The 22,900-nt window shown below is 43.9% G+C and overlaps 2 protein-coding genes across 8 annotated transcripts in view; one reads left to right on the forward strand and one right to left on the reverse strand.

The window, feature by feature from the left end:
• Window positions 1-277, forward strand: part of RNF17 (ring finger protein 17) — a 46,722-nt gene extending 46,445 nt beyond the window's left edge. For all 4 annotated transcript variants that reach the window (XM_028726263.2, XM_077927062.1, XM_077927064.1 and 1 more), the window contains one exon: window positions 111-277. The gene's annotated coding sequence lies outside the window, so the exon portion shown is untranslated. The remainder of the gene's footprint in view (window positions 1-110) is intronic.
• A 209-nt stretch (window positions 278-486) lies between these two features.
• Window positions 487-19,119, reverse strand: CPAP (centrosome assembly and centriole elongation protein). 4 transcript variants are annotated; one of them, XM_028726264.2, is made up of 17 exons: window positions 18,961-19,118; window positions 17,075-17,574; window positions 16,460-16,583; window positions 15,200-15,484; window positions 13,104-13,242; window positions 12,153-12,258; window positions 10,362-11,934; window positions 9,789-9,921; window positions 8,319-8,484; window positions 7,884-8,114; window positions 6,768-6,867; window positions 6,365-6,465; window positions 5,615-5,719; window positions 2,779-2,919; window positions 2,610-2,694; window positions 1,627-1,747; window positions 487-798 (listed from the first exon to the last, which is right to left on the reverse strand). In XM_028726264.2, the coding sequence occupies exons 2-17, from the start codon at window positions 17,495-17,497 to the stop codon at window positions 606-608; spliced, it is 4,026 nt and encodes a 1,341-aa protein (XP_028582097.2). In that variant the 5' UTR covers window positions 17,498-17,574; window positions 18,961-19,118; the 3' UTR covers window positions 487-605. The 4 variants fall into 4 exon arrangements, with proteins under 4 accessions (XP_028582097.2, XP_028582098.2, XP_028582099.2 ...); XM_028726265.2 differs by having other exon boundaries at window positions 18,950-19,118; XM_028726266.2 differs by lacking the exon at window positions 18,961-19,118 and adding an exon at window positions 18,852-18,931.
• Between the last annotated feature and the right edge of the window lie 3,781 nt (window positions 19,120-22,900).

The following is a 22,900-nucleotide window of genomic DNA, read 5'->3' on the forward strand; positions in this document are numbered from 1 at the left end:
TGATGCCAGTTGCCCACCTTCGCTTTTTTGCTATGGGAGAGCATGTAACATTTTAATACTACAACATCAAGGCAAGGGTCGCAGGCTTTGAAATTTTGTTTGTTTTTCAGATGCAGATCATTAGATGAAAACAATACCAGAATAAAGAGATTTCATTTGGATTTGTTTGTTTGTTCCCTGATAAGTGCAGTTACCTTTTTTGTTGCAAGTTGTTGTAATACTTGCTTTGTGCAAGTACTAAAGGATGTTAATTAAAAATTGTTCTTGAAGCAGAAAACATCTTGCTTGTGTTGGTTTATTAGGTTAAATAAGTGTAAGATGTGGGCTTACTGTAAAAAGGAACAAAGTGTGTATGATTGCTTCAAAATGGTTATAACCTGCTTTGGCAACAAGTTGTTGTCCGAAAACAAGAAACAGAAAGTTTAAGTGTCATTTTTGAAATGTATTGCTATTTACATATTAGGGCTTGTGTGAGTAGGAATAGCCTTAATCTTTAAAAACAAGTTTATTGACAAAAAACATTTTTACTATGTACAACCTTTACAAACATTTTCTGAGAAGAGAAAACATGGATAAATATTAAGACCTGAACAAAATATGAACTTTTAGAGGATGGTGTCCACAATAATCTCACCATCCTTATCTTTAACTCTAACTCGACCCGAAGCATACTGCGTTTCTTGGCGTCCATCGGCATACATTGTCTTAACGGTACCGTCTGGATACTCCCGTCTCTTGAAATGGGCTGTATGCACTTCTTGCTGGCCATTACTGAACTCGATAACCTTACTTCCATCCCTTAAAATATAAAGGCAACCTTTAAAACCAATGTAATGTTATAGCTAAATTCTGCTGGGAGGTACAATTAAGAATGCAGCTAATTGTTCTAACTGCCATACCTACTACAGCCTGCCTACTTAAAACGTAACTTTAAGCAGCATCTCTGCCTCATATCATTTGGGTTCTTCCCAATGTGTACTTTCAGCACAACAAATCTTGGCCTACACAGGAAGTATTCTTAAATTGCTGAGATTATCATCTTGTACTCCTGCAGCTGGCCAGACTGGGTAAGGGTAGCATAAAGACTGTCATAACACAGTCAGCACTGAAGATTTTGTTCTTGACAGCCTTTCTCTTCCTCCACAGTCTCGTTTCCTCAAAAGGGATTCTTAATGTGAGTCACTACTTTTTCTATATAGGACACGGATGGCGCTGTGGTCTAAACCACAGAGCCTAGGGCTTGCCGATCAGAAGGTTGGTGGTTCGAATCCCCACAATGGGGTGAGCTCCCGTTGCTCGGTCCCAGCTCTTGCCAACCTAGCAGTTTGAAAGCACGTCAAAATGCAAGTAGATAAATAGGTACCGCTCCAGCGGGAAGGTAAACAGCATTTCCGTGCGCTGCCCTGGTTCGCCAGAAGCAGCTTAGTCCTGCTGGCCCCATGACCTGGAAGCTGTCTGCGGACAAACGCCAGCTACCTCGGCCTATAGAGCGAGATGAGCGCCGCAACCCCAGAGTTGTCTGCGATTGGACCTAATGGTCAGGGATACCTTTACCTTTACTTTTTCTATACAGTAAATGCAGTCCAAACTTAACACTTAAAATAGTTTTATGAAAATAAATCTTACTGCTGTGTGCGGACAATGGTGCCATCAGGGAAAATGGTCATTTCTCGCCCATCCGTGTACACATTCTTAATGGTTTGATCAGGGAATACAATCTCTTTCCTTCCATCTGGAAAATGCTTTTCTGCAAGGAATGAACGAGCATACCTCATGTCAGAATTCTGATACGCCTTGTAAGTACCGTATTTTTCGCCCTATAGGACGCACCAGCCCATAGGATGCACTTATTTGGGGGGGGGGGGGGAATAAAGGGGGGAAATTATTTTTTTTCCCCCAGGTGCGGGGCTGGGGGAAGCCCGAGCTTCCCCCGACCCCAGGCCCCAGAACAGGCTGCTATACGCTAGCCGTGGGAGAGCCCCCCCCCCCCGAGCCCCAAAGAGCAAAGAAGCCATGACAACGAGCAGGATGGATCCTGCTCGCTGTCCTGGCTTTGTTTTTAGCCTCAGGGCTGGGGGTCTGGGAGCGATGGCAAGGTTGTGCAACCTCGCCATCGCTCCCGGAGCTTACTTGCTGGGCAGGGGGCGGGAGAAGCCCGAGCTTCCCCCGACCTCAGCCCCCAGAACAGGCTGTTGCCCACAAGCCTTGAGAGCCCGTGGGAACTCCCCTGGGCGCGCAAGGCTTCCTGAAGCCTGGAGAGCGAGAGGGGTCGGTGCGCACCGACACCTCTCGCTCCCCAGGCTTCAGCGAAAGCCTGCATTCGCCCCATAGGACGCACACATTTTCCCTTCATTTTTGAATGGGAAAAATTGCATCCTATAGGGCGAAAAATACAGTAGTTCTTGCAATTTAATGGTGTGCCACCAATACACACAAATACACAGCAATTTATAGAGCAGTACAATAAAAAAATATTAATACCCCACCCATTGGCTGAGTTTCACCAACCACTCTGGGCGGCTCCCAGTCGAGTGTTAAAAACAATACAGCATTAAATATTAAAAACTTCCCTAAACGGCTACAAGAAAGACAGCCAGGTCTCCGTTTACCTATTTGTCCATTTGAGAAATGTAGGACCTCTAAGCCTGTGGGGTAGGTGGTGTGCGTAGTCTTGGCATCTGCATAATAGTATATCTGTTGAGAAGAGTTAACAGATTTAGCATTAATAGAACCTTCTGTCCATATCTGAATGGCACATACTTCTTACTGGATACATACCACTCTCCGATCATCCAGAACTTGCTTTACATCCCCATTAAAGAAGGTTACAGTTGTAGTCTTCCCATCACAGCTCACTTCTTTCCGTGTGCCATTGGGGAAAATAATCAGGTGGGATCCATTTTTTAAAATCTTTTCAACCTGAAAGAAGTGAAATAAAAGCATATATCGTAACAATTCTGACTGAATTTCTACAGACTAAGCCAAGCAAAGAGTAAGAAAGGGGAAGAGGCCAAAACAAACAAACCCAAACAGAGCTTATCTGATAATAAGGGATAGTATCCCTCCCACTTCTAAATACGGTGCCCTTAGAAATTCAAGAGTATGGGGCATGCTTCACAAATCCAGAGGCCCAGAAATTGGATGTAGGATTTTTCTTATTTATTTGATTGCGGCTTGCATGAGTGGGCCACACACACTCAAAATAATAATAATAATAATAATAATAATAATAATAAATTTTATTTATATCCCGCCCTCTGCAGCCGAAGCCGGGCTCAGGGCGGCTAACAACAATAAAATAGTGCAACATTCTAAAAACATTTCATTATAAAAATTAATTAAAATCAAATTGATGGCAACCATTAAGCTAAAGTTCTGTGAAGATTGCCAAAGGAGGGAGTCAGGCTGTGCCCTGACCAAAGGCTTGGTGGAACAGCTCTGTCTTGCAGGCCCTGCGGAAAGATGTCAAGTCCCGCAGGGCCCTAGTCTCTTGTGACAGAGCGTTCCACCAGATTGGAGCCACAGCTGAAAAAGCCCTGGCTCTAGTTGAGGCCAGCCTAACCTCTCTGTGGCCTGGGACCTTCAGGATGTTTTTGTTTGAAGACCATAAGTTCCTCTGTAGGACATACCAGGAGAGGCGGTCGCGTAGGTACGAGGGTCCTAGGCCGTATAGGGCTTTAAAGATTAAAACCAGCACCTTAAACCTGATCCTGTACTCCACCGGGAGCCATTGCAGCTGGTATAGCACCGGGTGAATGTGATCTCGCAGCGAAGACCCCGTAAGGAGTCTCGCTGCAGCATTCTGCACCCGCTGGAGTTTCTGGGTCTGTCTCAAGGGCAGCCCCACGTAGAGTGAGTTACAATAATCCAGTCTGGAGGTGACCGTCGCATGGATCACAGTGGCTAGGTCAGGGCGAGAGAGGTAAGGAGCCAACTGCTTAGCTTGGCGGAGATGAAAAAATGCCGCCTTTGTTATAGCTGTAATCTGCGCCTCCATAGAGAGGGAGGTATCGAAGATTACACCCAAACTCTTAACGGACGGTGCTGGCACTAATTGCACCCCCGCAAGAGATGGGAGTTGCCCCCTCAATCCCATATTGTCCCGTCCCAGCCAGAGGACCTCTGTCTTTGAAGGAATTAACTTCAACTGGCTCCCACGTAACCATCCAGCCACAGCTTCCAAACATCTGATCAGTGTGTCTGGGGCCGAGTCAGGATGGCCATCCATCAACAGATAAGAGTTGGGTGTCATCAGCATACTGATGGCAGCCCAGCCCAAAACGCTGGGCGAGGGGGCGCATAAAGATGTTAAAAAGCATCAGGGAAAGTATCGCACCCTGAGACACTCCACACACCAAGGAGTGGCGCGATGACAATTCCCACCCCCCCAAGCGCCACCCTCTGTCCCCGGCCAGAGAGAAACGAGCGCAGCCATTGAAGGACTGTGCCCTGGATCCCCACGTCGGCAAGGCGGTGGTCCAGGAGTTCGTGATCGACCATGTTGAAGGCTGCTGACAGGTCTAGAAGAATCAGCAGCCCCGACCCGCCTCGATCCAGCTGCCTGCGGAGATCATCTGTTAGGGCGACCAGAGCCGTCTCGGTCCCATGACCAGCGCAGAAGCTGGACTGGAATGGATCCAGAGCCATCCCACCCCCTTTCTGTAGGCAGATCACTCTCGAGTTAGGCCTTCACATAAGCACAAGCGTTTCTCTGTGGACTGAGAAAGATCATACAAGCCTGAGGTTCATTCCCACATTTGCTGTGGGGCATAACCATTAACTGTGGCTGAGCATGACCCGACCTTGAGTATTATGCAAATGCATGGGAAACAGCTGCAAGACTGTATAAAAGTAGGCAATTTGGTTTCCTCTGCAAAATAGGGACTGGACCTAAATTCAGCATGAAATTCAGCAAAACTGTATTGAGAAGACTGTCTTTATTTACAAGGGCCTTGACAGGACCGTCTAATCCCTGCCCAATCACTGTGGCCTTTGGCAGAGTCATTTTTAGTGGGTCTACTGTGGCAAAGATGGAAGCCATGCATTTAGTATTGCAGGCCCAATTTGGTGAAGCTCCCTGAACTTCCAGACTTTTATTCCAGGACACTTTAAGTCTGGTTTTAGAGTTTTTACCAATTTTCACCTTTTCTGATTTTTTTTCTTGTACAGTACTTAGATACGATAGTAGTTAAGTGGTATATGTATATGAAAAATACATAAATAGTTACCACCTCTTATTTTTCCCTGCATTCTTTGGGGTCCATTCTGAAAATTAGGCAGAATGGCATAAACATCTAGTTCAGATCCAAAAAGGCTCCCAGGCATAGCAGCAGCAGCAGCACTGCACTTTCATAGGTGGTGCAGGTATGGAACTGGCCATCCTTTCTGAGGCAAGAAAGAGCAAGCATTTCCTTTACATAGCAATGCTCTCCCAATACTACTTTCTGGAATCACTTCAGAGCAGGGATGGGAAACCTGCTGCCCTCCTGATTTTGATGACAATTCCCATTGAACTTGACCATGTTGGCTGGACCCAAAGGAAGTTTGAGTCCAGCACCTGGAGAACCACAGGTTCCCCCACCCATGTGCTAGGGGGGGGGAAACAACTTACTACCTTTCCATCAGCATGATTGGCTTCACTCTCTATTTCGTCTTCACTGTCTGATGAATCAGGACTTAGCGATGGTGACGATTCAACAGTTCCATTACTGGGTAAATTCTGAAATGGGAGTTGGGGAAAACTATAAATTTGTCTTGAGAGGCAAATCATATTACTGTGGGCACTAAATGGTGACAAACTGGGAACTTCTCCACGAGACAAGCTTCATTCATGTATACTGAAATCCTCTACTGAAATGGTCTTCAGACTACCATTACAGGACCCTTTCCACAATGATGTGTCTGCCATGGTTTAAATGTGCAAACCTAAATTTCCTGGACTGTGCTCATCCCACAAAATACTACACCTGAAGGCATGCTCTATTCCTGTTCTGCAGAGAAAAGATGCCAATAGCAAAACGGGACTAAAATCTATTATACAACTACAGTATCCTACATTCTTTAAATGAGAATGTAACACTGTTTTCCCTAGAATTTAATATCTATAACCTTTCATACCTTTATACTGAATATAAATTTAATCCATAAAAATTGGGTTATTTCTCTACCAAAGGAGCAGCACGAACAGTCAAGAAGAGCAAGAGGAGATTTAACATAGCAACCTCCCCAGCGTTTTCTTACTTCCTTGATGCTGCCATCATCCTTGGGTCAGTTTTGGCTATCTATTACACAGCTTAAACATTTGTATCCAAGGCCCTAGACTGCCTTATGAAACCAGGAGCCAACATTCTCGTACTTTACTTACAGCCATAAATGCTTTGGAGGAATCTTCAAAAGTCACTGCCACATTGTTCAAGCAACTCTCTTCAGGTGCAGCTGCTAGTTTAAATTTTGCACAGGGTCTTCCTATTTCAAACAAGAATAAAAATATGATTCTAATATTTTATATTTCCTAGGACGTGGGGAGAAGGTAGGTACATCCCTCTCTGATTTTCTACTACCTCATATTTTATTTAATTTGAGGCCCACACTAAATATTATCAGTGGCATTACTGATTCTTAGGTAAATTACTGTAAAACATACCAGAAGCGGGGGGGTTGGAGGTAGCTGAAGTGTCAGAATGACAAGGTATGTAACATGCAGACTTGCATATAAAATGTCATATTGCTGCTTACTAGAAATGGTACTGTATCCTAAGTATAGTTACCTTCTGATGACAGATCACTTTTGCCATTCATCTTGCTGCTCTTTTCTGCTTGAGGAATTGAAGGCAGAGTCTGGTTTTTTTGCAATACAGCTGGAGAATGCTGTGGGGGGAAAATATAAAGCAGGGGCCTATTGAGAATTTCTTTTGTTAAAATGCTACAATGATAATATTCAGGAACACAAACCTTATCCCCGAAAAGTAAAAGGTGATTATTTTACCATATTTATACGCCACTTTTCAAAATGAAGTTCACAAAGCTATTGGCAACATAAAACTAAAGTCAATATGGTAGGAAGCTGTTTACAACATGTATGTGCTTTTGCTTAATCATACTTGGAACTGTGTGCCTGAGAGCTGTTCAGTAATATATAATATAGAGTGAAAGCCAACAGTGGCCACCTACCCAAGTGGACTTCTCACTCTTCTCCCCACAACCTGCCAACATGTGCCCTGAACAGTTGAGGAATCCTCCAGAGCAGATTTGGAGAGCACTAGTGAGGAGGAAAGTTGTGCTCACATGACTCCAGATACTCACTCAAACACTTTAGAAATGAAGGCAGCTTGTCAAATCAAAGAAAGTTGAAAAGTTCTGTCCCAACAATCCCACATTAATGATTCTACCTTAACAGCTGCACACACAAAACTCTCCTACCAAAAGAGACAGACTAATGCAGGCATAGGCAAACTCCAGCCCTCCAGATGTTTGGGACTACAATTCTCATCATCCCTGACCACTGGTCCTGTTAGCTAGGGATGATGGGAACTGTAGTCCTAAACATCTGGAGGGCCGGAGTTTGCCTATGCCAGGTCTCAAAAACATCAGCCTGACTCTCAATAATGACGAGTACGCAAATGTAAATCAAATTTGTGCAACCTAAGGTGCCTGGGCAGTTTGTGTTTCCTTAATTCATCCTTTTCAGGCAAGTTTCAGGTGTGTTTTTCCTCCACGCAACTCTTATTGTCACAGCAACCCTGGGAAATAGGTTAGGCAGAGAAAGTGTGAGCTTCATGACTGAGTGGGGATTTGAACCCGGGTCTCCCAGTCTGAGTATGTCACATTAACCACTCTACCACTTTTACGCCGGGAAAGAGATAGAAGGGGGAAAGAAACCTTACTGCTGACTCTGCTTTCTTATCACAGCCAGTTTTCTTCTTGTTTATAGATGCTTCTTTTCTCTTCCAAGCATCCAAACGAAATCGTTCCATAATTTTGATCTCTTCCCGTAGTTGCACATTCTCCCTAGTTAAGGCCTCTATCTGGTCTCTAAGACGAATGTGGGTTGTTGACCATTTTGTCTCTCTTCTTTTTAAATCTTCCTGCAAGGTTGCCATTTGCTGCTTCAAAGCCTTGAGAAAACAACATGCAAGCAGGTCATTTGCTGCTATGTTAAAATACACAAACTGAAGAAAAAGACAAATCACTTTACACTGCAGTAATAAATGCAATACCTGGAATAAAATTACTCAGTGGACATTCTTCACCTTAAATCAACAACCAGTAAATCTGATCCCAATCAAAGTAACCATATAGGCTTTCCCTTGCATTCATACCTGAATTTCATCCCGTTCCTTTTTATCTGGAATAGCTCTAGCTGCCTGTGCATACTTCTCAAAAACTTTACGTTCTTTTTGCAGCTTTCTTGTTTCTTCTTTTTTAAATTCTTCTATTTGAGCAAGCTCTTTGGCTTTCTGTTGTTCAAAGTCAGCAACTTCTTTCCTGAAAATTTACAGTAATTATTTCAGAACAGCAAAAAATGCTGCTCCTTGAAAAATTGTATGTTTTATTGATAACATTATAACTTAGGATTGTTAGCTCCACAAGCCACCCCATATAGTATATTTTTAAAAAGCTCTCCTAGAACACAACCACCAGGCACTGTTGCTATAACAAACCGCACGCTTTCTTACGTCATCCTTCTTGGCTCTCTACATAAATCCCAGTAAACCAACAGGCCATATCTTCAGAAATTCCACAATATTTCTTGGTTAGCAAAATCGATAATTTCCAGCTGCCCAGTATAAATAGCTGCATGACTTAGTTTATTGTTTGCAAACTACCAAATTATATTAGCCCTGTATGATGCATTGTCTCTGGCATCTTTTACTGCAGCTGAATTAGTCAATTGCATTGTTATCAACTGTTATCTAGATGTCAGTATTTTTGAGATTTAATATTAAGGGATGGTATTTCTATGTACTATTCTGCCCCTGGGCTATGGGTCCCACTGGCTTGCACATTGTCCTGCATGCCATTTTAAACACATGCTGAACAGCTGGACTACTATGCCTTCTGCATAGGTCCTCATTATTAAGAAAGTCCAGAAACCTGTAACTGGTACAAAACATGGCAGCTCAGTGGTTCACCAGAGTATGTGACTCTCTTATTGAAACAACTACTCTGGCTTCCAACTTGTATCTTGTCCCAATTCTAAGTGCTGGTGGCAACTTTAAAGCCCTTCATGGTTTGGGACCAGGATAACTGAAGGGCAACCTAGTCCTGTATGAACCCACTCGTCTGTTAATATCTTACGCCCTCTTGTGCATTCCCCCGAACTATGCTTAGTTGGCACCCGGAAGAGGGTCCCCAGTAGAAAAAGGCATAACCATTTCAGTGGCCTCCACCCAGGTTATGAAAGACCCCCGCAAAGAAAACTCTTCCCATCACTTCATTAAAACCTTCCTTCCTGCTTATTAGAGGGTTTTTTTTGGGGGGGGGGGTCATTTTAAGCTTCTGCACCAGACTGTATTAGCTGCATTGAAATGTTTTTATCACTTGAGAATATGCACTTGTTTTCAATAGCTGCCTTTTATCTTTTTGTTTCTTGCTGCTTCTAGTGATGTGGGTTTTATTTATTTTTTATACATTGTTAGCCACCTTGAGCTTTTTAACAGGAAAGGATGGATTTATTTTAAATGAATGGGCTGTCATAGATGGCAGGTGGGTCCTAAGTGGCAAGCCTGCTCTAGGTTAAATCAGCTTCCCACCAACAGGATAGAAATCAGACAGGCTCTTTAAGTTACCTGAACTTCTCCAAAGCCTTCTCACGCTCTTCTCGAAGTTTTGTGAGGGACGCATTTTCTTCCCTAAACCGTTCGATTTCAACTTCCAATTCAACAAGTTTCTCTCTCAATAGCTGGGAACGAGCCGTGTCTCCTGACAAAGAACAGGCGCACAATGTTTGAAGCACAAATGTCAATGTATGCACCATACTGTTGTGTGGTAACGTTTTACCAGTTTCCCACCCTCTCTGATCTTTGCCATCTTCACAGGAGTTTTAAAGCCAACTCTGCTGACTTCCAGGTCAGCTTTTATGCATACATATCCAGACTGAAACTATGAGTGAGTCGCTGTAAGACTGGATGAAATAAATGGGCTTAAAACACATAAAATTGTAGCCATTACAATAGAAACGAGTCTGAAAAGCAAATTGGCTCCAATAAATTGCTTGGCAATTTGTTTAAGAATCTAAAACCCTGAGATTGCAAGCTGAAAAGCAGGACAGAGGGATATAGGCTTTGAAGATTACTGCTGCTATTGAGGAGATTTATGGGACTGATTATTACGCTCAATACTCATTTATCCCTCTTGCTTACCTCCTGATTCTTCCTGAGACATATTGGGTTTGGCATCATGTCTTTGCTGTGCCTCTACCTTCTGTTTGGGCCTCAGAGAAGGAAAGAGCTTCAGCATCAGATCTGTTGTGGGGGGTGCAATTGCCTCACTGTCTGCCACACTTTGCCTGGGCAGAACATCCCCTTTCTTTGCTACGGCAATCTTCCTCTTTATCCTTTTATCTGTAAAAAATGCCTCATTCGTAGCTGAACAGTCAGGGGACAATGGTCCTTTAATAACCAAGTCATCATTTGGTACTTGGGTACACCGACTCCCATTCTCATCAAAGTCCGTCCACGATGTTTCGTCATCAAAATCAACTTGATTTCCATTTGCACAACACACAGTTTGAAATTCAGAACCCTTGTTTATCTTGCTACACTGGATACTACCAACCTTTTTTTCTAGTAAGCCAAGGCTGGCATCTCTATTTGTGCCTTCTTTGTACTCTGAAAATTCAGGACTGTCACCTCTACGACTCAAATCAAACTTTTTAGCTCTCTCAGCAGGCTTTATGGTAGTCTCAAATTCCTCCTCAGACCCCAAAGTCACATCACTACTTTCACTAGATTTATCTTCGTCCCACTCAGTGTCTCCAAAACCTTGAAACTCAGTGGGGAAAGCCTGAAGCATTTTACTGTCAATTTTATTTTGATGATCCTTCAGCATTTCAGATGCCTGGGATTCAGTGATCATCCCTCTGTCCTTCTCATTGTTTGCTGGTTGGGAAACACATGCATCTCCATTTCTGTTCTCTACAGCTGTAGCGTCCTGCACATTTATCTGCTGTTGTTGCTGCCTTGATTTAACGGGAGTAGAAGACAGTCTGCGCCCTGTAGAAATCTGCTGGCCTTGATCCAAAATCCTTACAATAAGTGAGGAATTGCTGGCAAAGGAGATTTCATCAGCAGCCTGCTCTAGAAACAAAAATTCATCCAATTCAATTTCCTCTTTTTCCTTTTCAGTATCCCAGTTTTCCAATTTCTTCTGGAAAGAAAGTTCAAAAGAGAGGTCTAGGTCTTTTTCAGAGGAATTTGTAAGATGTTTGGTCACTTGTGCTGGTTGTGCATACTTTTCTTTGGGTAACTCGCAGCCAATTTCATCCAGCTTTGCAAGTGCCATTATGTTATCTTTATTCTTTTCTCTTTCACCATTTATTTCTGACTTGGCAAACTCTCTCAGTTGTCCAGATTTCCTTTCACTGGGATTTCGTCTTGTAGATGAAGGGATGGCTTTCCCAGCACAAGTTCTGAGCACTGCTGTTTTTCGAGCGGGAAGAGCTGGAGCTTTCTTCATTTTACCATTCTGATTACCATTTTTAGACACAAAATTGTCAGAAGTTTGTTCTTTATTTGAAGTGGCTGTTTTCCGGTGAAGCTGTGGCTTGTCTGCTTTAACTGAGTTTTTTACTTCTGATGCATTAAGATGAGTTACTTTGCTTTCTTTCTGATTAGCTGCTTTGCATTTTGCACCAGCAAACCTCCTTAAACCTTCACCTCGTTTTAGAAAGGGTCGTTTTGCAACTGGTGTCTGGAATGTTGATCTTTCAGAGTCCTAAAAAACAAAAACAAAAAGACCTTTTCATTTTCTTATATTTCTATTTATGTGTTTTGCTTGCTCTATCAAAGTACTCATATAAAACTTTTTGGGAAGTCTAGAATTTCATGTGTTGCACCTACAAGAGTGAAACCAACATAAGTGAAGCAGGAACTTATTCTCACAGTTGTTATACATTTTATATATCACTGCAAGAAGCATTTCTAATTACTAACCTTTTTATTTCCTTTTTGGCTCAGCCGTTGTTCTTCTAGTCGTATCTGCTCTTCTAGGAACTCTTCAAATGTCTGTTTTCTTTCTTGAATACTAGCAGCAACAGGTCTATTGCAAGAGACTCACATTTTATTGTCAGATCTTATAAAATACAGGATATTGGTTCATCATAAAGGAATGGATCCCTTCAAAGTGTTGGTGTTGACTTTTAAAGCCCTAAACGGCCTCGGCCCAGTATACCTGAAGGAGCGTCTCCACCCCCATTGTTCTGCCCAGACACTGAGGTGCAGCGCCGAGGGCCTTCTGGCGGTTCCCTCACTGCGAGAAGCAAAGCTACAGGGAACCAGGCAGAGGGCTTTCTCGGTAGTGGTGCCTGCCCTGTGGAACGCCCTTCCAGCAGATGTCAAAGAGATAAACAACTACCTGACATTTAGAAGACATCTGAAGGCAGCCCTGTTCAAGGAAGTTTTTAATGTGTGGCATTTTAATGTATTTTTAATCTTTGTTGGAAGCCGCCCAGAGTGGCTGGGGAAACCCAGCCAGATGGGCGGGGTACAAATAATAAATTATTATTATTATTATTAAAAGGAATCACATCCCTCTTTCTAAGAATGACAACCTCCTTCCCCATAGACCCTCATTCCCCATAACAGAAGAGGACCCTGATAATAGGACACCTCAACTATGTCTCAAAGGCCTCTTTCATTTTCTCCAGGTTAGCTACCTTGGTCTCAAGGGGACAGAAATCTTGTGCAGTGTGCTCCTGACTCTCGGAGAACAAGCATACACCCACAACTTCTGTCCAACTTTCAGGTCATTGTACATATGACACTCTGTGCAATACACTGGGTAGTTGCCACTGCTAGTTTTCTACCTTCACAACTGGGTTTCTTTTTTTTGGGAAGTGGGGGGTTGTTCACTGGGTATCAAGGCCATTTTGCATACAAACTCACCTTTCCTCAGCATTGGGTGTTTCCAAGCACTTCCCTCCAGTCCGGCTTTCAGAGGTCTCTGCATCCCTGGTGCTTTTACAACTAATGTCACCATCTGCATTTCCAAGTAGATTTTGCTCCAGAATCTGACTATTTTCTCCTGCAAAATAAAGAAAAAACTTGACATTTCAATCAGCTGGCATGAAGCCAGAGGAGATAAGCCCGCCCACCCTTCATTCAAGTTACAAACCTTGCTTTTCTTTGTTTGATCAAGTCCTTATTCAAGACACAGAAAGCCTCTTGAGCTATCTGTTGCAAAAAGCACTGCAGCTGATCAGCTAGCCAATTTCTACTCAAAGTACCAGTTTACTAGCTCACTAATATTTAAGATTTTTTCCTCAACTTCTAAGTTGAGCAGACATTAGAGTAGTTTACGTAAGAACAACACAGACATATATGTTGTATTGTATTGTAGGGATATTGTAGTTTAAAGTTTTATTTTTGTATATATGTAAGATGCCTTGGCACAGAAATTAAATAAAAACAGTGCCTGCCCACATGCTTACAATTCAAACACAAGAAAAGGAAAGCACAGGGAATAAAGAGGAAAATAAGCAAACTCAGGCACCAGTCCCGAAAGTTACACCTGCCTACATACACTTGTGTCACAATTGCAGCAGGAACCTGGAACTTAATTTTAATCAGTCCCTTTGTCATTGTCTAGCCAGTCAATTTATCTTTCAGCCATATCTTTACAACAACTGCAAATCCAGAAGCTCTTTTAATGAATAAAGTTCTACACACTTTAAATAGGAAGGTCCGCTGGCTCTTGACAATATATATGATCTCCGATGCAAAACAACAATGTGTTTTATCTCCAACCGAATGAAGGTATTTGGTGTAGCTCAGTAGCTACAATTATGATCCAGAAAGTTAAAGCTCAGCTCAGCTCACCCTCCAATTCAATAGATGGTCTTAAATATACCATTAATTCGCCTAACAAGCCCCCACCCCATGTGCAATATTTACTTTACAGGGCTATTTAAAACATTTCCGAGGTCATGATGTGAACATAAGAACTGCACCACTTTATATTGAACCCTGTTAGGTTTCCTGATTACACCTATAACATTTAATCATATCCTCTGTCTCCATGCTTACCAATGATTGTATGTATTTGCTTAGAATACGTCTATCCTACAAAAAATTCCACTTCCCTTTACAGCCCATGTTACTGCCTGTAACCTGGGGTGAGGTTATTGCTGAGCCCTGTTGGGCCTTCTGTGTCCATAGCATGAATGAATTGTGCCCAATGCATTTACGGTACTACTACTACTACTATTACAGAAGATGGCTGAAAAGTAGTATTAAAGTGATCTTAAAAATCTGATTGTCCTTAATAGCCAACCAAATAATTGCTCGCTAATGGACTGATACTCACTCACCCCCCACCCTCCAAGGAGGACAGGCAGTGTCTTATTCTGTGTTACCACTATGAGCATCAAAGGTGCTCTGAGCTTCTCTGAGGCCCAGTGCTACTGTGGGGAAAGTCCATCTCCTCCTCAGCTCTTAGCACTACAGAGCTAGGAGTGGAAGAGATTTCCTACGCCTTATGCAGAGCCTTGAAAAGGCTCAGAAAGAAGCAAAATGCAGTCATGCCTCAGGTTGCGAAAGCTGTGGGTTGCGCGTTTTCGGGTTATGGACGCGCCAAACCCGGAAGTACCGGAACGGGTTACTTCTGGGTTTTGGTGCTCGTACATGCGCAGAAGCGCTAAATCGTTCTTTGCACATGCACAGAAGCCCCGAATTGTGTCACACACAGACGCAACACTGCAGGTTGAGAACGTGCCTCCCACACTGATCACATTCACAACCCCAGGTTCCACTGTATGATCTACCACTGATATTCAGTGGTGGGTCTGGAAGATTCCTTTGCACTGCTTGAAACTCTGGAGAAAAAGCACCATCTCACCAGAATTAAAGAACATGCTCAGCATCCGCAAGCACATTTCTGGACCTCAATATTTATATGTTCTCAGCAACCTTTACAAAAACCTCTGATATTAGTATTCATACAGGCAGTATTAATAATTAGTTTAGTTAGATGAATGTTTTACCTGAAATGTCATTTTGATCTTCAACCTTCAATTCATTCTGCATTTTGAAAGACAAATCTAAAGCCTCTCTCTCACAAAAAGGATCTGCAGAGATGGTTCCCTTCAATATTTGGCCATTCTTGGATTTTTGAAGAGAATCCTTTTGTTCAACAGGAGAAGGAATGCAAGGCCCACTGTTCCAATAAACACTGTCTCCATTGCGATGTGGTGGAAGAGACGGCACAGGAGGCGAGTGAGATGGATGATCACATCTTTGACTCAAGCAATCTTCCATTACACGAAAGCCTTACAGTTAAACAGAAAACCATAGCAGAGGATATTTGTAGAGAAATAGCAGAAAGGGTGTGGTTTTTCCTGTCTTTACCTATTCTGCCAGTAACAGGATTTTTAGAACCATTATCAAGAAAGCCTGAAACCTCGCAATGCTTTAGGCATGCAGTTGCCAACTATCCATGTAGCAAAAGATGGATAAGAAGAAACAACTGCAAAACTTCTGGTTGAGGATTTTGTAATTTCCACTGTATATTCCACTATTTGTTTACTTCATCTCTGATCAAGAAGCTCATCAAAATAACTAGAACCTTCCATTTCTTGGTAGTCAGTAGTCAATATTGTCATCATGAGTATTGCATCTCTTTTTAGAACAGATTGGTGTATCTTGTGACCCACTGAGCTAAGCACAATCACCAGCTATGCAGTGGCCCACTAAGGGCTCAGCAAGCCTCCTGTTTTTGCTGCCTATCTGGCCTTGCAAACACAAAAAGGGGCAAGATGAGATGTCAGACCACTGGCAGGCCACAATACATGGCTTATGGACTGTGCTCAGCATGGTGGGTGGAAGATTAAAGAAAACTATTCCAAACAATATGATTTCCCAGCACCAGTGAAATCCCACAATGTTAATTCTGTCCTTAAAATGCAACTTGGGCATGTCAGTTTATACAAGCAAAAGAAAATGACCTGCAAACATTAGCAGCACCCAAATGGAGTCTGTCTCAGAGCTTGAGCAACATCCCAATAAATACTAATTTTAAAGATGCAAGAGGAACTTGCAAGGGGAGATCCTTATTGGGAAGCTGTAATATGGAAAGCAGCCCCTGGTACCAATTCTGATTTGATACAAGAATTCCTGACCAAAGAACTATTTGACTAAGTAATGTTTATGTATTTTAGCACTGTCCAGGCATAAAAAACCTTATCTATTTCTGTCTGTTTTAACCATGCTACAGTTGTAAAGACAATTTCAGCATGTCCCCTTACCAGTATGTGTTTGCTGCTCAGAGACCATTGAAAGTAGTTTCTGTTGTTCTTCCATTAGCCTTTGAATTTGCTCCATTTGTTGCCTTTTCAGCTGTTCCTGCTTGTGCTGTTGCAGTCCTTTGAGCTAAGAAGCCAAATACATTATTAGAACTCGCATATTAGACCAATTAATCTAATCTTTATTTGTAAGAAAATAGTTTACTGACACATCAGAATACACTAAAGTGACCACAATTTACACTAGGGCCCAAGTCCAACAAGTGCCATTTGGACTGTACAATTACATATTAGTACACAGCTACAATTAAAATAGACAAATAGGCATTGCAATACCATACTGAAATCCAAGCCTCAATTCATCAGGAAAGCCTACCAGTCTCAAGCAAAACAACGTTGTTTCATAAATGTACCTGCCAAAGGATAAGCTAAACTGCCTCCTTAGCAAAGCCAGAATATAGTAGTGAATAGCACAACTGCAAGCATGATAGTTTCATGGGGTTCAGTATACAAGTTCAGCTTATTGGGTCACAAATTGTGCAGTATTGACTTGCGAAAATACTGCTTTTTTTCTAGATAGAATAAATAATAGGTGTAAATAGAGGCTTTTTTTTTTACCTGCTCAAGCTTTTGAAGAAGTAGATCAGTGCAACATTCTTCATCCAGACCGTCCAGCTGATCACATTCAGTATCACTTTGCAGGGCTACCCACTGACCTGGAGCATCTTTAACAATTAGCATTTGCTCCTCCTTAGCAAATGAAATTGGAGAAAGTGTTTGGGATACGTCCAACTTGTCCCCACAAGGACTGCTCAATGCAACAGCTTGCTGAATCTGTAGAGAGTTTTCACTTAAAGAAATGCTGCTTGAACTGTGTAGTGAATTACTTGAAATACCTGGTGAGGCATCGTCAATACTGAGCGCTCTAGTAGTTTTCAAACTATGGAAAGCAGGATTTAATATAACTCCAGCACGGGGAGCATTAGACATCCAGTGTGCGATCAAGTTTTCTTCCCAATTCAAATCTGTAGAGGTGGCCATCTGGGAAATAATTGTTGTAGTCCAACCTTAACTAATCTATATCGCTGGCCAAGGTCTTTGATACCCAACTTCAGTACCTGTACAATAAAACAAAGATTTATCAAGTCAGAATCCATCATTCTTTGCATGACAGTGTTCACTTAGAGCCCAGATAGAACCAGCCTGGTCCTTCAGTCTTGGTTACATGAAATATGAGGCAGGCTAGGCAATCATTAATTTGTATTATAACATTACTTCAGATTATAACAGCAAATAAAACTTAACAAAAAAAAAAGACTAATACTACTCATTCATTCAGCCTTTCCCAGCATAATTTAAACAATTAAATCTATAAAAATTTATAATCCAGACATATTAAACCCATAAAAAACTCAGAGCCACCATTAAGAAAGATTAAGAAGTTTTCAATTTGACTTTAAAATTCTCAACTAAGTTTCCTGAAACAATCTCAGTGGTTTTGGAAATATCAACCCTCATCAGATATTGGATTACAGAAAATAGAACTGTATAACATAGATAACTATATAACACTGGTCCTAAAGGATCTTCACTGGCTCCCAGTACATTTCCAAGCACAATTCAAAGTGTTGGTGCTGACCTTTAAAACCCTAAATGGCCTCGGCCCAGTGTACCTGAAGGAGCGTCTCCACCCCTCATCAATTAGCCAGGACACTGAGGTCCTCCTCTGAAGGTCTGCTGGTTCCCTCAATTTGAGAAAAGAAGTTACAGGGAACCAGGCAGAGGCCTCGGCAGTAACACCCTCTCTTCAGATGTCACGGAGATTAAGAAGTGCACAACTTTTAGAAGACATCTGATGTTTTTAACGTTTTATTATGTTTTTATATTCTGCTGGAAGCTGCTCAGAGTAGCTGGGGAAACCTAGCCAGATTTTTTTTGGAGGGGAGGGGATAAATAATAAAATTATTATTAAACTAAACAGGAAACAAAAAGTTTTAAGAATCAGGACTCATAGCTGGTATTGCTTCTAATTTTATTGCCATTTGTGATTTTTAATTGAAAGCCACCTCAGCTTTCGTTATCGCAAAGAGGGGTGTGTGGGAGCTGTATAATTTTTGAAATAAATAAGCGTCTGGGCTTAAAACATTTAGTATATATATATCAGAGAAGCCACAACTAGGCTGAGCCTCAGCCAGGGTCACAAACGGCAACACCTCCTGTGCTCTCTCATATTAAAAGGCAACAACCCATAAATACAGAGTGTACGGAAAGAGGAGAATAAAACGCAACGGACAGACATACACAGAAGACAAAATTAAGAAAAGAAAGCGGCCTCTGGAGACCGACTAATCTAGTAAGACGATTTCCGCAGATATTTGGGGAGACCCCAAATTACCTCACAGCGGCGTAAGAAGAAACCTAAACTTCCACAAGTGCCAACCTCCCCCCGCCCTCCTATCGGGCTGCTACTCCGCAGCGAATACACCCGCAGACCTTTTACAAACCTGCCGCCATCCTCCCTGCTCCCAGCGCCACAGGCTGGACAATGCCGGCCGCGAGGCTTCTTGGGAGTTGCAGTTCCTGGAGGCCGCGATCCTCGCTTTTGAGGAAAAGTCGGCCCGCTATCGACTGCATTTCCCATGAAGCACTGCAAAAAAAGGACGTTACAATAGGCGTCGTTAGTAAATACTGCTCTCGTCTTTCCAAACCGGCGGCAGTTAGAGGGTGGGGCCTCTGTCTCTGAGGAGGCGAAGAGTAGTGCAGTGGTCTCGGGGCCTCCTCGGTTCCTGCTTGCGAAACCAATGTTCTGGTTCCTTTTAAAAGGCATTTATTAAAGAAGAAAAACATACATAATCAGGATAAATAAAATGTCAAAACAAAGATAAGCCAAGGGTTAAGATCACAATCCATTGTTGTTGTTTAGTCGTTTAGTCGTGTCCGACTTTTTGTGACCCCATGGACCAGAGCACGCCAGGCACTCCTGTCTTCCACCGCCTCCCACAGTTTGGTCAGGCTCATGTTTGTAGCTTCGAGAACGCTGTCCAACCATCTCATCCTCTGTCGTCCCCTTCTCCTTGTGCCCTCCATCTTTCCCAACATCAGGGTCTTTTCCAGGGAATCTTCTCTTCTCATGAGGTTGCCAAAGTATTGGAGTCTCAGCTTCACGATCTGTCCTTCCAGTGAGCACTCAGGGCTGATTTCCTCAAGAATGGATAGGTTTGATCTTCTTGCAGTCCATGGGACTCTCAAGAGTCTCCTCCAACACCATAATTCAAAAGCATCAATTCTTCGGCGATCAGCCTTCTTTATGGTCCAGCTCTCACTTCCATACATCACTACTGGGAAAACCATGGCTTTAACTATACGGACCTTTGTTGGTAAGGTGATGTCTCTACTTTTTAAGATGTTGTCTAGATTTGCCACAGTAAAGCTAATGACAGTGGTAGTCTTCTTCTTTGGTGATAACTCTTGGCCGAGTACGATTATCTTCCATAAACACGGTTTTAAGAATGAGTCCGTAAGTGACTGTGGAGGCCAATTCTGGATCCACGCGTCCTTCCACAGTGGGGACATTGGTTTCCAGGCGGGAGTTGATCACCTATGTATTTGCCAAGTATGGCTTCTGTGATAGGAATTTTATGGTCTTAGATATATGGCAATGTTCATAACCGCACATACATAGATCAACACAGGAACCAATAGGGAACCTATGTAAGGACTCTATATGGGCTCTTGGATACCCCATAAGGGAAAAGGGCATATTTTATTTACAACACTTCCTCTTTGCACGTTTCTCCCTTGCGTCCTGAGTTTGAGTGTCTTTAAAGTCCATGACACCTTTGGTAAAGGCTGTTCTCCAACTGGAGCGCTCGCAGGCCAGTGTTTCCCAGTTGTCAGTGTTTATACAACATTTTTTAAAATTTGCCTTGATACCATCTGTTGTGTATTGAGTCAAAGGATTTTATATCTGTATTATTATTATTGTCTGTATTTGCATTAGGGTAAAGTAACTGTCTTTTGGTTCCAGAGGGTACAGCTACTATTGGTTCATTTAAGCTGCTGTATTTGGATCCTCTGTCTTATTGGTTTCCTCCAAAAGGCAGGACTGTGATTGCCTGATATTGTTCCCTCCAAAATGTATCCTTTCTAGCTAGTTCCCTGTCCCTATAAATGTAGCTCTTCCCTCCTCAGGTCTCAGTCTTGTTTGCTTTAATAAAGAAGTGTTACTAGAGAACTGACTCCGGCATGTTAAGAGAGCTGAAATCACAAACCCCACGTCACAACAACTGGCGACGAAGGTGGGATCTGGAATGCTGAGGAGCGGTTAAACGCAGCCCTGCCTCAGAGTCCGGATTGTAGCTAAGAACAAGACTCACTGGCCAGCTGAGAAGACGACCCTGCCCACAGGACAATGGAGAGTCCAAGGATATTGGAGCCCTTCCAGCCATCAGAGCCCCACACGTGGGAAGACTACGTCGAACACTTCGAGTTCTTCGCAGTGGCTCAAGGGATCACCGATGCCAGCAAAAGAAGGGCCACATTCCTGAGCTATTGTGGGCCTGAGATCTTCAAGCTGGCCAAAGCATTGCTTGCTCCAGCGAAGCTAAGTGAGACATCTCTCAAAGATATTCTTGCCTGCCTAACAAGCCATTTGGCGCCTACTGAGACCAAGATGGCCCGGCGGATGAAGTTTCATAAGAGGCAGCAGCGTGCTGGGGAGTCTGTATCTGCATTTCTAGCTGAACTGCGGAAGCTCACTCAGCACTGCGACTTCCAAGATCTGGAAGAGACTCTCCTGGATCGGTTTATCGGTGGTCTGAGCAGCAAGAAAGCCAGAAGACGCATCGTGGCTAAATAAGAGGTTACCCTTGCTTCAGCCTTGAAGAAGGCCACCGCCACAGAGAATTATGAAAGAGAGGAGCTTGATGCCAGTCGCAAGGCCCCTAAGCCACAGATAGAAGTTGCGCATGCCATGGACGAGCTAGAGGCTACTTCGAGCCAGAGCCCAGTCCATGGGGTCGAGTCAGTGCGTCAGGCCTGCACAGGGCACAAAGATCACCGAAGCAGGTGCCCTGGTTGTGGTGGAAACCATGAGCGGAAGAGTTGTCGTTTCCGGGATGCTATGTGCCGGATGTGCAGGAAGACAGGTCACATCGCCAGGGTCTGTAGATCGGCGGCGTTGGAAGCGACAGGAGCACCTAGACTGGAGCATCGCAGACCGCCCACAGCAAACCATGTTCTAAAGGACTGCCACTACGTAACGGAGATCAACGGGAGGGTCGTGCAGTTTCCAGCGCAAGGCAAGGCACACGTCAAGGTGAAGATTGAGGGTCAGCTGTGCGACATGGAGGTGGACTCCGGATCTGGATTCACTATCGTGTCGGACCAGACCGCGAGGACATTCTTCCCCAGGGGTAAGTTGCCCCCTCTGGAGCCCTTCCCGGCAACTTTGCAGTCATACTCAGCAGGCCGCATCCATGTCATGGGAATGTGTGCCGTGAGAGTACAGTTCCGGGACAAACAGGCGGTACTCAAACTGGTGATTGCGAAGGGCAGTCGCCCCAGTCTCCTGGGCACTGACTGGTTCCCCACCCTGGGACTGAGTACAGTGGTGCCTCGCAAGACGAAATTAATTCGTTCCGCAAGTTTTTTCTTCTTGCGAGTTTTTCGTCTTGCGATGCACGGTTTCCCATAGGAATGCATTGAAAATCAATTAATGCGTTCCTATGGAAACCGCCTTCAGACCAGGTCCGGGGACAGTCTGTCCCCTGACCTCTTCTGAAGGCTGGGGGGGGGGGGGACAAGGGCTTTTCTTCCCACCCCCAGCATTTTAAAAAACCCCGGGACAGCGGAGGGCTTCTCTGCTGTCCGGGGCGATCTTAAAATGCTGGCGGGCGGCATTTTAAAATCGTCCCAGGACAGCGGAGGACTTCTCCGCTGTCCGGGGCGATTTAAAAGCCCCTGGGAAGGCAGGCAGGGGGGACAAAGACTTTTGCCCCCCGCCAGCCTTCAGAAGGCTGGCGGGGGCGAAAGTCTTTGCTCCCCCCCCCCCGCCTGCCTTCAAAAGCTGTCCGGCCAAGGCTTCGCGGACCTCTCCGCAAGCAGCGGCAGCGCTGCCGCTGCTTGCGGAGAGTTGCCGGCATGCCGAAGCCTGCGCGCGCTGAGATCAGCGCGCCCAGGCTTCGCGGACCTCTCCTGCCTTCAAAAGCCATCCAGGATAGCGGGAAGCGCTTCCCTGCTATCCCGGACTGCTTTTAAAATGCTGGCGGTGGGGAGCAAAGCCTTTTGGCCCCCGCCAGCCTTCCTGGACCTCTTCTGAAGGCCGGAGGGGGGGGAAAGGCTTTGCTCCCCACCGCTAGCATTTAAAAGAGGTCCCCGGAGATTTCCCTATGGGCTTTCGTCTTGCGAAGCAAGCCCATAGGGAAATTCATTTTGCGAAGCGCC

Source organism: Podarcis muralis, chromosome 4 (assembly GCF_964188315.1).
Source record: "Podarcis muralis chromosome 4, rPodMur119.hap1.1, whole genome shotgun sequence".
NCBI classification, from domain to species: Eukaryota; Metazoa; Chordata; class Lepidosauria; order Squamata; family Lacertidae; genus Podarcis; species Podarcis muralis.

Bases quoted from the DNA above. Each gene is read 5' to 3' on its own strand.
- CPAP (XM_028726264.2), bottom strand. From the start codon at position 17,497: ATGGCCACCTCTACAGATTTGAATTGGGAAGAAAACTTGATCGCACAC. The intron at 12,259-13,103 runs GTGAGTTTGTAT...CTCTTGCAATAG, and splicing joins ACACCCAATGCTGAGGAAAG to ACCTGTTGCTGCTAGTATTC. The intron at 5,720-6,364 runs GTAAGTAAAGTA...CTCCCATTTCAG, and splicing joins CCTCCAAAGCATTTATGGCT to AATTTACCCAGTAATGGAAC.